The sequence below is a fragment of the Salvelinus sp. IW2-2015 genome, linkage group LG3 (genome assembly GCF_002910315.2).
Source record: "Salvelinus sp. IW2-2015 linkage group LG3, ASM291031v2, whole genome shotgun sequence".
Taxonomy (NCBI): domain Eukaryota; kingdom Metazoa; phylum Chordata; class Actinopteri; order Salmoniformes; family Salmonidae; genus Salvelinus; species Salvelinus sp. IW2-2015.
This window is the reverse complement of record NC_036840.1, coordinates 31,929,279-31,945,170: the sequence shown is the minus strand read 5'-3', so window position 1 is coordinate 31,945,170 and position 15,892 is coordinate 31,929,279. Positions and strand designations below refer to the sequence as shown.

Genomic DNA, 15,892 nt, shown 5'->3' with positions numbered 1-15,892 from the left:
CAGGACACCAGATAAGACAGGAGAAATACTCCAGACATAACAGACTGATCCTACCCCCCCAACACATAAACTATTGCAGCATAAATACTGGAGGCTGAGACAGGAGGGGTCGGGAGACATTGTGGCCCCGTCCGACGATACCCCCAGACAGGGTCAACCAGGCAGGATATAACCCCACCCACTTTGCCAAAGCACAGCCCCCACACCACCAGATGGATATCTTCAAACCACCAACTTACTACCCTGAGACAAGTATAGCCCACAAAGATCTCCCCCACGGCACGAACCCGAGGGGGACGCCAAACACGGACAGAAAGATCACGTCATTGACTCAACCCACTCAAGTGACGCACCCATCCTAGGGACGGGATGGAAGAGCACCAGTAAGCCAGTGACTCAGCCCCCGTAAAAGAGTTAGAGGCAAAGAATCCCGGTGGAGAGAGGGGAGCCGGCCAGGCAGAGACAGCAAGGGTGGTTCGTTGCTCCATTGCCTTTCTGTTCACCTTCACACCCCTGGGCCAGACTACACTCAAATCATAGGAACTACTGAAGAGATGAGTCTTCAATAAAGACTTAAAGGTCGAGACCGAGTCTGCGTCTCTCACATGGATAGGCAGACCATTCCATAAAAATTGAGCTCTATAGGAGAAAGCCTACATGTGCAAATTACCTCAACTAACCTGTACCCCCGCACATTGACTCAGTATTGGTACCCCCTGTATATAGCCTCATTATTGTTATTTTATTGTGTTACTTTAGTTAGTACTTTTGTTTATTTAGTAAATATTTTCTTAATTCTATTTTCTTAAAACAGAATTGTTGGTTAAGGGCTTGTAAGTAAGCATTTCACGTTAAGGTCTACTACACCTGTTGTATTTGGAGCATGTGACAAATAAAAATGTATTTGATTTGATAACATGTTCTATCCACAAGGATAATAGCCTATAGCAGGGATCACGAACTAGATTCAGCCGCGGGACGATTTCTTCTTGAGCGGATGGTCGGGGGCCAGAACATAATTTCAAATAATTTGTAGACTGCAAATTGACCCTGCCCACATTTGTCTCTCTATTATGTGTGAAAATACATTTTAGTCACTCAGCAGATGTTCTTATCCAGAGCAACTTACATGAACAATTAGGGTTAAGTGCCTTGCTCAGGCACAGACTGATTTTTCACCTAGTCGGCTCAGGGAAATCGAACCAGCAAGCGTTCAGTTACTGGCCCAGTGGTTACTGGTCCAGCACTCTTAACCACCAGGCTACCTGTCGCCCAGATCCTAAATTAAAATCACTTGGAGTTGATTTCCTGGTGTTTTTACAGTTTTTTATGTCCAACAATGAAAACTCTACAGAAAACGTGGGGGGCCAAATATAGGCCTATAGGCTAATTCTATTCAACTGATCAGTAGAAGATTTATTAGCCCATAATTGAGTCGACATCGCCCTCTTGTGGATGTTGCTTTTTTGTCAAAGTTGAGAAAATGTTAATGACGTAGTCAGTTAATGAAAAACATGAAAAACCTGTCGAAATGTAACCCCTTCACGTCGACCTAATTTTGAGAGGATTCTGAAGGAATCAAAGTGTTCATTGTAAAAAGTAACCTATTATTATTATGATAAGACACGAGAAAATACTGTATCTTCTCTTCAGCAGATACCACCTCACTACACTACATTGTAGCCGCAGTCGAAAAGCGTCGCTGTAATGTTTCACTTCACAGTGCTCGTTAACCTAGATGTTCGCCTTACAAATGTTCTTGTCTACTGAAAATTGTTAGGCTGTTTGCAGGGTCGTTTCTAGCAAGTATTATGCCGCGTTCATAACCAAGTGGGAAGGTGGTAAATACCAGTTGTGAAGTCGTAACACCAAATTGGACGCGTTCAGCGTTTTGAACTTGTTGAGAAATGCTGATTGGCTAATGACCCACGAGTTACGTCAATCATGAACTAAAAGTAAAGATATCATGTTTGTAAACAAATTCGTTCTMAAAAATCATATAAATAGATAGCTTTTTAAAAAGAATGTTTTGTTGCATTTAACTGCAGAAAATGCTGCTATCGAGGTTATTTCATTAGTAGGTGCATCAAAGGGCAGCATGTGGAAGAGTTTGGAGCTCAGGTATGATAGACAAGTTTCTCAATATTATAATTACAGTTGAGGGACATTGAAGTGGATTTTTCTCAGTCAAATGTGGTAAATAGCTTAACACCTTCCCACTTGGTTATTTACCACCTTCCCACTTGGTTATGAACGCAGCATTAGCCTAAGTTTTCCTCCCCTTTTTATCCGTAAACCAGGGCTATGTTAAATTATACTTAAATAATGACTTTGCCATATTGAATACTCTGTAAGAATAAGAAGGTATTGAAATCAATTGATACTCTTAAGCTTTTAAAATTTATTTGAACGTAAAAATCCTGTATGTGTTTATCTGTTTATGATGTTTTGTTATTTTTTTTTTAAGGATGTATAATATGTTTTATAAAGCATTTGAATTTTTCATAAAAAAAAACTGGAATTGCAATAATACAAAGGTTTAGTACGAAAATGTTCTCGAACGTTGCAGAAAGAAATACTACAAAACGTTGCCTCCTTTCCACAATTAGGTCAATTATGGATCTTGTGACAGCCCTTAAAGGGGCGGGGTATGGAAAAGAAGACGAATGTAGCCGATAGCAAACAAGACTGGCAAGCAAGAAGGAATTTTCTTACTATTCTAATTGTCCTCAGTTTTTCGGGTCAAGAACCACCAAACAGCGCCTTTTTGTTCATCTGAAAGGTAAGACATTCCTGCCATCTCCCTCCCTAACTTTCACTAATGTAAAGACAACGGACCACAAAGGTTAGAAAAGTTGTTTGGTGTTCAACATGATTGAAAACATTAGGATACAACCTTTTCTTCATAGTGCTTCTGGAGGTATTGAACAATGGAAAATATAGCCCATTGTACAGTGTTCATATAAACAATACTAACGATCAACATTTGCAGCAACAATAGCACAAAGTTACATAGAAAGTAGTGCTGAGCGATTAATCAAAATGTCGGTTATATTTCGGTTTTTAAAACAACTTATTGACCAAAGTCTGTTCAACTACTTGAATCCCATTTCATACTTTTTTTTCTGTGAGCTCAATACGCACATTGCGCAGTTTCTCTAGCGAAAAATCAGGGGTGCATTCAGTAGGTTTTTACATTGTGGAACGTTCAAGGAAACGGTGCTGTACTGAACAACCAGTTGAACAACGGGGAGGGATTGGGGGAACGCTGTCTTTTTTTTATTTTTTTATATTTTTTTATAAACTAATATCTAAAAACAAAAGAGGAATAGTCACATGCAAACAAACTATTTACATTGCCAGGAATCCTAAACAAACAAATCATATTCATTAATAATACAAGTTTTAATTGCCTTTGTTTTTCTTTTTAGTTAGTGGTGCCATATTGTTTACTCATAAAGTGAAAAGTTAGGTTTTGAATTAGACCATTTGTGAATATGAAATGTACCTAGTATTATTAGCAGTTGAATTAAATATACTACATTGTTGTCTGTCAATTTCTGAAATAAATCATATCAAAACCATTATAGTACAACCGGTCCTTTTTTGTTGTTGTAACAATTCTGTATGTCAATCCAAAACATTCTACTATAAATACAGGCAAAAACAAATGCAAAATTGTCTCCATTCCACAGAAATCAGTTATATTCAGCTTGAATCTTTCCAAAACATGTTTCACAGGATAAATTATATGTAACATTTTAAATGACACTTCCTTTTCTTTGTTACTGATACAATATTTGTTAGCCATTTTCCATGCTTTCCCCCATTTTGTATATCACCACAGATATTTGACCAAAATAGTCTTGTTGAGGGAATTGTAGTATCACAAACAATATTCCTAATCTGTTTATTACTACATTTATCTTTGATGTTAATATTGCCAATGAATATATTTTCATGTAAATCTATGTTACTTACATCAACCAGAGGAATTTAAAATAGATGCAACCCCCTGGGGGTACCTGTCAGCATAGCCACTCTGCTTTTATACACGTCACTCATTGCTTCAATCCACACCTTGACACTCCCACCGAACGGGAGCAAATATACTTCAAGTCTGTTCAAGAACCGTTTTGGGGAAACGTGTTGGTCAGTACAAACTTTTCCGCAACGTAGCAAACGTTCTAGTGAACTGAACACACCTCAGATCAAGCCGGAACTGTGCAATCTAGTAGCGGAGTTGTAGTTTCCAACAGGCCAATATTCGTCTCTATATAGTTTAGCACAGCAAACGTGGTAATTAAAACCTCTTAAATGTCAAGTCCCCATTTTCTATTTTTATTTGTGTTCATTCAATTCAGTCTGGGCTGAGAACGGTAGCCCCCATCTGCAAAAGCATGGTTGGCTATTGATTTATGCCTTCAAATCTTTGGTATGACTTACTACCATATGGGCATACGACTTTATAAGGCCTAGCCGATGACCTCATTTCAAGATTGCTGCTACCTACATTCTGGTTACCGTTGTGACGCACAAACGAAATAAACACGGAATATGTTGATATACACTGAAAGCCGGGACTCCACCGATCATGAGTGTATCTTATTTGTCTGCCTGTGACCTACCATTATTGATCATCAGCCCCGGGAGTCAAAATGTTTATTTTACACGTTTTCAGCAAACATCTTACAAGGTAAGCTTAGATTCGGTCTGTCTTTGCACTATAGCTACATGGGGGGGCTACATATGAACAAATCTAGCCTATTGATATCTGATGCATGACTTAATGGCAGCATAGATTGTCTTTGTGCATCAAAAATATGATGTTGCCTGCTTACGCTCTATATCCCCTGTATGCCCATCTGGACAAGAGGAATACCTATGTAATAGAGGTCGACCAATTTAATTAGGGCYGATTTCAAGTTATCATAACAATCGGTAATCGGCATTTCTGGACACCGATTACACTGCACTCCACGAGGAGACTGCGTGGCAGGTTGACTACCTGTTATGCGAGTGCAGCAAGGAGCCAAGGTAAGGTGCTAGCTAGCATTAAACTTATAAAAAAACAATCAATCTTAACATAATCACTAGTTAACTACACATGGTTGATGATATTACTAGTTTATCTAGCTTGTCCTGCCTTGTATATAATAGATGCGGTGCCTGTTCATTTATCATTGAATCACAGCCTACTTCGCCAAACAGGTGATTTAACAAGCGCATTCGCGAAAAAGCACTGTCATTGCACCAATGTGTACCTAACCATAAACATCAATGCCTTTTTTAAAGTCAATACACAAGTATATATTTTTAAACCTGTATATTTAGTTAATATTGCCTGCTAACATGAATTTCTTTTAACTAGGGAAATTGTGTCACTAATCTTGCGTTCTGTGCAAGTAGTCAGGGTATATGCAGCAGTTTAGGCCGCCTGGTTCGTTGCGAACTTTGTGAAGACCATTTCTTCCTAACAAAGACAGCCAACTTCGCCAAACTGGATGACTTAACAAAAGCGCATTTGCGAAAAAAGCACAATCGTTGCACGAATCTACCTAACCATAAACATCAATGCCTTTCTTAAAATCAATACACAGAAGTGTATTTTTTTAAAACCTGCATATTTAGTTAAAAGAAATTAATGTTAGCAGGCTATGCCACCCGTTAGATAAAATACCGACCGGTTCCGTATTTCACTGAAAGAATAAACGTTTTGTTCTCGAAATGATAGTTTCCGGATTTGACAATATTAATGACCTAAGGCTCGTATTTCTGTGAGTTATTATAATGAAGTCTATGATTTGATAGAGCTGTCTGACTGAGCGGTGGTAGGCAGCAGCAGGCTYGTAAGCTTTCATTCAAACAGCACTTTCATGCATTTGCCAGCAGCTCTTCGCTGTGCTTCAAGCATTGCGCTGTTTGACTTCAAGCCTATCAACTCCCGAGATTAGGCTGGCAATACTAAAGTACCTATTAGAATAGTCAAAGGTATATGAAATACAAATAGTATAGAGAGAAATAGTCCTATAATACCCAAACATAAAACTTCTTACCTGTGAATATTGAAGACTCATGTAAAAGGAACCACCAGCTTTCATATGTTCTCATGTTCTGAGCAAGGAACTTAAACGTTAGCTTTTTTACATGGCACATATTGCACTTTTACTTTCTTCTCCAACACTTTGTTTTTGCATTATTTAAAACAAATTGAACATGTTTATTTATTTGAGACTAAATTGATTTTATTGATGTATTATATTAAGTTAAAATAAATGTTCATTCAGTGTTGTATTTGTCATTATTACAAATATATATATTTAATCGGTATCGGCTTCTTTTGGTCCTCCAATAATCGGTATCGGCGTTGAAAAATCATAATCGGTCGACCTCTACTATGTAAGAATGCTGTTCATTGACTACAGCTCAGCATYCAAGGCCATAGTACACTCCAAGCTCATCATTAAGCTTAAGGCCCTGGGTTTCAACCCTGCCCTGTGCAATTGGGTCCTGGACTTTCTGACAGGCCGCCCCCAGGTGGTGAAGGTAGGAAACAAATCTCCACCCCGCYKATCCTCAACACTGGGGCCCCACAAAGGTGCATGCTCAGCCACCTCCTGTACTCCCTGTTCACCCATGACTGCATGGCCATGCATACCTCTAACTCAATCATCAAGTTTGCAGACGACACAACAGTAGTGGGCTTTATTACCAACAACAAGAGCCTACAGGGAGGAGGTGAGGGCACTTGGAGCGTGGTGTCAGGAAAACAACCTCTCACTCAATGTCAACAAAACAAAGGAGATGATCGTGTACTTCAGGAAACAGCAGAGGGAGCACCCCCCTATCCACATCGATGGGACAGCAGTGGAGAAGGTGGACAGTTTTAAATTCCTCTGTGTACACATCACGGACAAACTGAAATGGTCCACCCACACAGACCGTGTGGTGAAGGCACCTCAGGAGGCTGAAGAAATTAGGCTTGTCACCTAAAACCCTGACAAACTTTTACAGATGCACAATCGAGAGCATCCTGTCGGGCTGTATCACCGCCTGGTACGGCAACTGCACTGCCCTCAACCCCAAGGCTCTCCAGAGGGTAGTGCGGTCTGCACAACGCATCACCGGGGTCAAACTACCTGCCCTCCAGGACACCTACAGCACCCGATGTCACAGGAAGGCCAAAAAGATCATCAAGGACAACAACCGCCCGAGCCACTGCCTGTTCACCCCGCTATCGTCCAGAAGGTAAGGTCAGTACAGGTGCATCAAAGCTGGGATCGAGAAGCTGTTTTTCAGTCTCTCAAGGCCATCAGACTGTTAAACAGCCATCACTAACATAGAGACTGCTGCCAACATACAGACCCAAATCACTGGCCACTAATAAATGGATTTAATAAAGGTATCACTCACTTTAAATAATGCCACTTTAACAATGTTTACATATCCTACATTACTCATTTCATATGTATATACTGTATTTCATACCATCTATTGCGTCTTGCCTATGCCGCACGGCCATCACTCGTCCATATATTTATATGTACATATTCTTTTTCCATCCCTTTACACGTGTGTGTATATAAGGTAGTTGTGAATTTGTTAGATATTGCTGCACTGTTGGAACTAGAAGCACAAGCCTTTCGCTACAATCGCATTAACATCTGCTAACCATGTGTATGTGACAAATACAATTTGATTTGACCACCACAATGTTTGAGAGAACAGTATTTGAGAATGGTTGGTTTGTTTTTATAGTAAAAAAATCACTTTTAGGCACACCTAGTGTGCAAAAACTGTGCAATTACCACATTTGGACACTYTGGAGAGGTTGAAAGGACACTTGMATGTACCCTGTATACCCCATAACACCACCACAATGTTTGAGTGAGGTTGATATGATAGAAATGTTTTAATACCAGTTAGGGATTGCAAATATGTAATAGCACTGGGATTGTCTAATTTACAGACATATGCCACTTTGGAGAGGTTTTGGGAGACTTGGAAAAGTCCTGTGACCTCACCTGACACCACTTACTAAAACATCTGCCCATTTCTAGTTGTTAGGTCTATCAATCCCATTTTTTCCCCCCTGATATTGTTCACATGTTGTGGAAGCCATCTGATGTGTTTCCAGCTCTAGTCATCAATAATTCACTTATAGCTTGTCAATGAAAGTTGACWTTCAAAATAAATGTTATTGTGTGCTTGATCTTGTGTATTCTGAATAGTATATCATTTCTTCATCTCACAGATGTCGTCTTTCCAAATCTRCCACGTTTTTGCATTCAGAAAGTGGGAAACTCCAAGCGGGCTGTCATGTATATTTTACTGAGGATTGGCTCCCGTGGGCCGCTACCATAATTCAGAAAGTATCCAGACCCCTTCGCTTTTTCCACATTTTATGTTAAAGCCTTACTCTAAAATTGAGGGGGAAAAATTTAATTTAATCAATCTACAAACGATTCCCCATAATGAGAAAGTGAAAACAGTATTCAGACCCTTTGCTATGAGAAACAAGATTCTCTGGTCTGATGAAACCAAGATTGAACTCTGGCCTGAATGCCAAGTGTCACATCACGAGGAAACTTGGCACCATCCCTACGGTGAAGCATGGTGATGGCAGCATCATGCTGCACCATCCCTACGGTGAAGCATGGTGATGGCAGCATCATGCTGTGGGGATGTTTTTTCAGCGGCAGGGACTGAGAGACTAGTCAGGATCGAGGGGAAAGATGGAGTGAAGTACAGAGGGATCCTTAATGAAAACCTGCTCCAGACAGTTCACCTTTGAACAGGACAACGACCCTAAACAGGACAACGACCCTAAACAACGACCCTAAGCTTCGGGACAAAGCTCTGAGGTCCTTGAGTGGCCCAGACTTGAACCCAATCGTAGATGCACAGTAGAAAATGGTTGACCTCTGACTCATCACACCTATCCTCTGGTGGGAGGAGCAATAGGAGGACAGGCTCATTCCAATGGCTGGAATGGAATAAATGGAACATAGTCAAATGTGGTTTCCATGTTTTGCTACCATTCCAGCCATTACAATGAGTCCGTCCTACTATTGCTCCTCCCACCAGCCTCTGCTGATATCCCCTATACACCTTGAAGCCTCAAAGAAAGACTTGGTGTGTGTACTGTGTATTATCAACCATGTTGCCTATCCACATGCTTTTAGAACATTGAGTGGCAAATTCACTTATGCATGTTTAGGATTTTATCTTTGAGAATATTAGAGGAGAAAGTTCCCTTTTTTTTTTTTTTAAATAGCAGCCTTGTTGTGAATAGATTGTCTAGACTGGTGGACATGTGTAGTGTCATTCACCCTCCTCCCCCTCTTCTTACCTTCACAACCCCCCCCCCCCCCTCTGCTTTTCCTAGCACACGCACCAACCCCCCCCCCTCCCTAATTTTCTCTTTGTCTCATAGCGATCCCGGTAGTGGACAACAGAGGAAGTCTGCCTGCTTTCCCCTTTGCATCCAGTAACGAAGTCATGTCAGCCCCAGGTAATGTTTTCTTCTCTATGTCTCTGTTGCTTTAGATATTATACTGGGTTGTTGCGATGTCCTCATAAATTGTTTCTTTGCATGATAAACAATATGAACACATGCAAAAAGTTATGTGGTTCTGTTTGCCACCTCTAACTCGTGAGTGTGACTTTTGTTTGGTTGAGTCTCCTGAATAAATGGATAACTTCACCTACTCCACATTCCTCGAGGCCCGCCACTGAAACCTTATCCTCCCCAAAAGTGTTCAAATAGAGGATGTTTGAAATGAATCCCCCCCACACATGTCTTTAATAAATTCAAATGTTGATACATTTTAAATACGTAATGACAAATGTTCTTTGCATGCCCAAAACATATTCCCATTTTGTGTTTTTCCATTCAGTTGTTTACAAAAGGAAAACGTGCTAACATCTATGCTATGGACCTTCCCATTCTTGTTGTAGGTGTGTCTGTAATCTGGGGGAAATTTCTCAGKTAAAAGCTAGTTAACTTGGTCTGTTTTCCTTCCTTGGAGGTAGTGATAGGTCTACTATTCAGTAGGTTGCTCTGCTCACATCTTTTATTTTTCAGATGCTGGTTAAAAAAGACCAATCTAATGTAAAATGACACCTGCACTGATTCATACAACCCCCAAATTATGTCTTCCTATAAAGGGAGATATTTGTCACAGGCACTACTTTTTAAGAGGGCTTCTCCTACCAGGTTGCAGTCAGGAAACAAGACACTCCATTACTGGCTGCGTTCTTACATTTACCAGGCAAATGACTAGCAAAATACATTAGGGACTCATGTTAGGAGCCTTTGTTTGTCTCTACCCTGACCATCCCTCAATAACTTGTTTAACCACTGTTGAGTCAGGGTACTGGCCTGCTAACAGACAGACATTTTTTGGCCTGGGAACTGAGGTTAACTTATGTGTGGTGAGTTTGATCGTAAATAAGGAAATGCGCTTGTCTGTTAGTCGGCTTTTAACATGCACAGTCAGATTTCAATATTTTAATATCTCCTAATGATCTAATTGACAGTATAGTGTATATGAACCTTGAGGTAATACAAAAGTTGTGTATAGAGAGAGYGAGAAATATAAAAACAAGTACACCTACTTCCCCTGTGTCTGTGTGGGCAGCAGTTTGCACCAACCCATAGACGCATGGATGTTGGTTCACTGAGGTGTCAACACAGACGTGGTGTGTATTTATGAAACCACTGATGGGCAGGAAGTGTTCTAGTAACTGTCAAACATGTCTTCTATATATTATAAACAAACTACTTTAGTACACTAGTTATACACCTTAACAAGCAACTGTTTTTCTTAACTTTACAAGCCAGAAACCGGTTTTTATCTGACCGACATGGTGGCTGAAAGCTTGCCCCGACAGGACTGTTTTGAGTATGCTGTGTTTTTAACACACTATTTTTTGCATGGGTTATATTTATGATTACAGTTTACCTCCCACCATTGCAGTCAGACAGATTTGAATGTGTTATTGTCCTGTAGCCATACTGAATGTCTTGTCTGTATAGCAGTCCAGCCACTGCCTGATGAGAATAGTAAGCAGTGGTAGAGATGCTTTTACTGGAATTAGATTCTGAGCAGGAGGAGAGCAGGCCTACTGCTGATTCTTGGCAACAAATCCCTAATTTTCCTGTTGCACCATAGTGCAATGCCCCCTGGGTACCCCCCCCCCCAGGATTTGTATAATGTTATTTCATAGTATTCGAGATAAGAATTTGAAACCAGAGCTTGGCGTATAAAAGGCTGACTATGTTGATGTGAACTGTGTGTGACGATTATTGGGATAATCATGTGGCGACTGAGTTTGCTGGATACAATACTTTTGGTCCTTGCAGTTTCCATTGAAACAGGGGTGTGGTGTTGGGAATCCATTTTGTGTCTAACAATACGGCCCACTTTTGTTAAGCAAAAGAGTAATTTATTTTATGTAGAATCTCCAATACACTTCATGAGCCACCAGTTCACACACCCCACATACTTGCATCTGTAACTCTATATTCATGTTTAGCTTTTTATTTATATGAATATATTTATGTATTTCCTCCTATAGGTTACCCATCCCCTCACCAAGGTCCTGGAAGTTACTCCATGGCCCCTTACCCTGTTCCTCAGGGAGGGTATGGTGACCCTAACCAAGCTCCACCACCGGTTGGCTTCCATATGGGCTACAACCACCAACAACCCCAGCCAGGCCACCCAGTTATGTACCAGCCTGGACCAGTAGGCCAGGGCCCAGGTCCTATGCCCATGCCTGAATATGGTGCACCTCAGATGGGTCCTAGCCCAGGCTATGGTGGTCACATGCCCGGGCCAGAATATGGTGCGGCTAACTCAGGGCCTCATGCAGCCATCTCCCCAGCCCCTGCAGGAGTTGTGCCAGTCGGCGTTCCACCTGGTCTGGAGTACCTAACACAGGTAGGTTAGGCTGGGGAGGAGTGACATAACAGGTTCTCAAATCCACTGATTTCACCAACATCATCTGTTGTCAGTGTAAATGCTGGTGTTTGTTTYCTTCCATTCACTCTCTTTCCATATCTATCTCTCTCTCTTCTGTGTTTTCCATGTTTCAGATTGACCAGATCCTTATACACCAAAAAGTGGAGTTGCTGGAAGGTGAGCTTGCTAGTCTTATCTTAGTATAGAGAGATCAGGACGAAAGGTGATAAAATGACCACAGTTTAACTCAACTCTCTCACCATCCCCCTCCCCTCTTTCTTCTCCCTCTGTTTTCCTCTCCTCAGCATTCATCGGCTTTGAGACCAACAACCAGTACGAGATCAAGAACAGCCTGGGTCAGAAGATCTACAAGGCCAAAGAGAAGAACGACTGCTGCACGCGCAACTGCTGCGGCGCCCTGCGCAGCTTCGACATGAAGATCAAGGACAACATGGACCGTGAGGTCATCCGCCTCATACGACCCTTCCGCTGTGCCTCTTGCTGGTGCCCCTGCTGCCTGCAGGAGGTATGATGGCATGCTGAACACTGACAAGTATTTCATTACTTTGACTATATAAACAGAACCCCAACCATGAGAGAGGAAAAATATATATACATACACACACAAAATATAATTATGTTGAGTCTTAATATGTTAGTAGTAAAGGGACAGGTTACCTAAAATGCAATTGGTTTATTTACCCTCAGATTAGCATTGTACATACAATTTTGCTAAAAAGTGGTAATAAAAGCATGCAAACTATTGGACTGGAAGCCATTTTGGATTGTTCTAACATCTCCCCAGTCCCTGTACTTTGTAAAGACTCATGAATGACACTGAATGGTCCTTTGTCAGTCCAAACTTTCTGACTGTCTTTATCTTTTAAGCTCTCTATTGAATCCCATTGCTGGCACGCTAACTACAGTACATTCCCATGAGATGTCAACGTCCCTTCTGACTGCAATTTCACACATTTATTCAGCATCTATGGAGACATAGCCCCACTGTTACCATATGAAGCATGGTACCTTTGTCTTTGCAATGGTTGCTAAGCCAATAGAATACACCAATGCACTTCTCAAATCAGTGCCATATTTCATGTCGACGTGAGCTTTGCAGTAACCAAAGCACCTGCTATTTCAAGCCACAATGTAAGGACCGAAGCCTGATTTGTATTTCTTTTTTAATAAAAAAAAAAGTGTCTATTTTTAAGCACGGTCAAATACCTTTCTAATTTGATGCGTGTGTCCCTCAGCTCGAGGTCCAAGCCCCGCCTGGCACCACCATAGGCTATGTGTCCCAGGACTGGAACCCCTGTGTGCCCAAGTTCTCCATCAAGGGTGCCAACAAGGAGACCGTGATGAAGCTGGAGGGACCCTGCTTCGCCTGCAACTGCTGCGGGGATGTCAACTTTGAGGTGAGGGGTCATAAACCCGGGGGTTAAACCACTTCATGTCATCCAATGGAGGCACTTGGGAGTTCAGCTTCCATCGGGTTGACTATTTTTCTCTACCAAATATAAATCCACCTTGACATCTCTTGTAGACCAGAAAAGAATGTTGCTTATCAGGCAAGGTGGAAAAATTAGTATTGTATTAAAGTCTACACACCCATCTAATCCTTTAGCTGACGGGGAAAGATGGAGGCAAGCCCATCGGCCGCATCAGTAAGCAGTGGAGTGGCCTGCTAAAGGAGGTCTTCACCGACACAGACAACTTTGGCATCCAGTTCCCCCTGGACATGGACGTCAAGATGAAGGCCGTGCTCATGGGCGCCTGCTTCCTCATTGTGAGTCCATCTGTTTTAAATTAAGATATATTAGATCCAAATGTAGATTTTTCTAATCACAGAACTTGATGAGTAAGGCCTATCACTGAGCTAATAAGATGTGCAGTTGTTGGAGGAAAATTGTTGACATTTTCTTTCCTTTATTTCGCTTCATAGGATTTCATGTTCTTCGAGAAGGTTGGCGACATGAACCAGCGCAACACAGTCTTCTCGTAACAAAGGAAAAAGGAGGGAAAGACCGAGCGCTTGATTCAATGCAGTCTGTTTTTCAGTTCCTGTTCGGAACCCACTTTTTTTTCAGATTCCGGATGCAACTCCTTCCTTATTCCAAAGCTTAGAGGAAGCTGCCATTCCATGCCAGTCCCAGAACTCTTTGTGTGAAACAGCATGAGACCTTCTGACGATGAGCTTTCCTTTGCGCCAAAATTGCCTTTCGGGACTGTTTCTGTCTATCCGTCCAAATGTAAGAATCAGGAAGTTTATTTTTATTTTTTATGTATTTTTTTCTTCTTTAAAAATGTTTCTTTATCTGTATGTGTGGGTTTCAGTACAGTATAGATGGCAAAGTACCAGTTTTATATCAACCTAAATCGGCATTCTTAAATCTACATTCCAGATTTCTTTGGTGACAACCACGGCAACCACCTGAATACCATCATGTTTAAGTAGAAATATAAGACTCTACATTTTGCGATTTCTGTTTTGCATTGATATATTTAGCATCAACATGTACATTTGGTTTATGAATGACATGTTAATACCACATCCATCTTTCTAAACTTGAACCAGCCATCAAATGTATTACTGTAGGGATCTAGGTAATTTCATGATTTAGTCTAGTACTTCTAAAGAGATTGTAGAATTTGCATGTACAATACTATAGTAACTATACCAGCTATGGTGTTATTAGCTCCCGTATCATATTTTGTACAATACTATAGTAACTATACAAGCTATGGTGTTATTAGCTCCCGTATCATATTTTGTAAGACGATCATGCACATAACCATACAAAGTATACTTATGCGCTATGGTGAAAACTAGTCGTTTGAGACTGGGACACTATTAGTAGTGGGAAAAGGCTCATTTTGACTAGGAATGCTTGTGCTAAATGTGTAGGAAAATCAGATAGTTCGAGATATGTTTATGTATTCTAAAGTGCTCTTTCTCTAGCCTTGTCTCATACAGTATGTGTAACTATGTTGTCATGCCACACAGAGTTTGCTACAGCACATGCAGTAGGGACAACGAGGCTTCTCTTTCCCTGCCTCTTTTCTCTTGGCTTGTCTCCCTGACTTTGTGCATTGTTTGCGGTGTGCATGGTCTGTTCTGTTGCTATGGAGACTCACTCCTTTTTTTTTGTCTCTAGAGATGAAATCTGTTCCAGTAGAAACTGAAAGGAAGAGGGCGTGGTGAGAGGGGGAAACCGGAAAAAGAGATGTGGGTGGGAGAGAACATTACTGAACATTGAGGTCAGGCAGTTAGGCTGTTAGAGGCTGGAAAATAAGAGTCAGGGAAACACTTTACTTTCCTGTGTAACCATGCTACTATATTAGTGAAAGGATGCCATACTAATTGTGTTGGTAAGTAAACTGTACTCACCCGCCATAGATCCTTAATGGCTGTTTAACAGATTTGAATGTCTGTGTCAATGTCCACTTGCATACTACTTAGAATGCATGGCCAATACATTAATTCATTCTAAGTAGTATGCTAGTATGGACATTGGAATGTTACCATGTGATTGGGAGGAGTAAATTAACAGTTCAGTGGAACTGTGGCGCAAATGTTGCGAAGAGCAGTCGTCCTTGGAACAAAGCGTTAAGTCTTTAACCTTTATCACTTATTGGCGTGTCTCAAATTACCATAGAGATGGATAGAGGACGCTTGTGCCCAAAAGTCTGTTTTAGCATGGGCAGTGCCATTGACTTTCACCAGTTGAAGTAGTTAACTGAGTGGGACTTCCTATGAGTTAAGGAAGGATCACACAATTCCATCTGGGTCATCAGGAGGGATCAGCCAGTTAATTATACTCGTGAGCAAACATTCCACAGCTGCAGGTGACAGTAAATTGCAAATATTTGCTTTACCCCTGTTTAAACACATTTGAGGTTGCAGTACCCTTTCAGTTTGT

At 41.1% G+C, this 15,892-nt stretch overlaps 1 protein-coding gene across 1 annotated transcript; it reads left to right on the top strand.

Annotated features, from left to right (window-relative positions):
* Window positions 1-2,679: 2,679 nt before the first annotated feature.
* Window positions 2,680-14,114, top strand: LOC111954846 (phospholipid scramblase 2). Its single transcript, XM_023974754.2, has 8 exons — window positions 2,680-2,782; window positions 9,437-9,514; window positions 11,584-11,948; window positions 12,104-12,146; window positions 12,275-12,495; window positions 13,226-13,387; window positions 13,597-13,758; window positions 13,915-14,114. The coding sequence occupies exons 2-8, from the start codon at window positions 9,502-9,504 to the stop codon at window positions 13,972-13,974; spliced, it is 1,026 nt and encodes a 341-aa protein (XP_023830522.1). The 5' UTR covers window positions 2,680-2,782; window positions 9,437-9,501; the 3' UTR covers window positions 13,975-14,114.
* Window positions 14,115-15,892: the final 1,778 nt, after the last annotated feature.